The sequence below is a fragment of the Egretta garzetta genome, unplaced genomic scaffold (genome assembly GCF_000687185.1).
Source record: "Egretta garzetta isolate BGI_Z169 unplaced genomic scaffold, ASM68718v1 scaffold153, whole genome shotgun sequence".
NCBI lineage: Eukaryota > Metazoa > Chordata > Aves > Pelecaniformes > Ardeidae > Egretta > Egretta garzetta.
This window is the reverse complement of record NW_009259114.1, coordinates 924,606-924,869: the sequence shown is the minus strand read 5'-3', so window position 1 is coordinate 924,869 and position 264 is coordinate 924,606. Positions and strand designations below refer to the sequence as shown.

At 58.0% G+C, this 264-nt stretch overlaps 1 protein-coding gene across 1 annotated transcript; it reads left to right on the top strand.

The window, feature by feature from the left end:
• Positions 1-6: 6 nt before the first annotated feature.
• On the top strand, positions 7-258 carry DEXI (Dexi homolog). Its single transcript, XM_035891060.1, has one exon. The coding sequence runs from the start codon at positions 20-22 to the stop codon at positions 224-226; it is 207 nt and encodes a 68-aa protein (XP_035746953.1). The 5' UTR covers positions 7-19; the 3' UTR covers positions 227-258.
• The last annotated feature ends 6 nt before the right edge of the window (positions 259-264 follow it).

Sequence of the window (264 nt, the reverse complement as noted above, 5' to 3'; positions counted from 1 at the left end):
GCTGCTGGTGCTGCCCTATATGTTTTACGTGGGCTTGTTCTTTGTCAACGTGCTGATCCTGTACTATGCTTTCCTGATGGAGTACATCGTTCTCAATGTAGGCATCGTCTTCCTGCCCGAGGATATGGACCAGGCTCTAGTGGATCTGGGGGTGCTCTCCGACCCTGCCTCCGTGCTCTACGAGACGGACAGCGAGCTGGATGTCTTCGATGGGTACTTGGAGTGACGCCCCGGGCGCACCGAAGCGACTGCGGGGTGACGCCG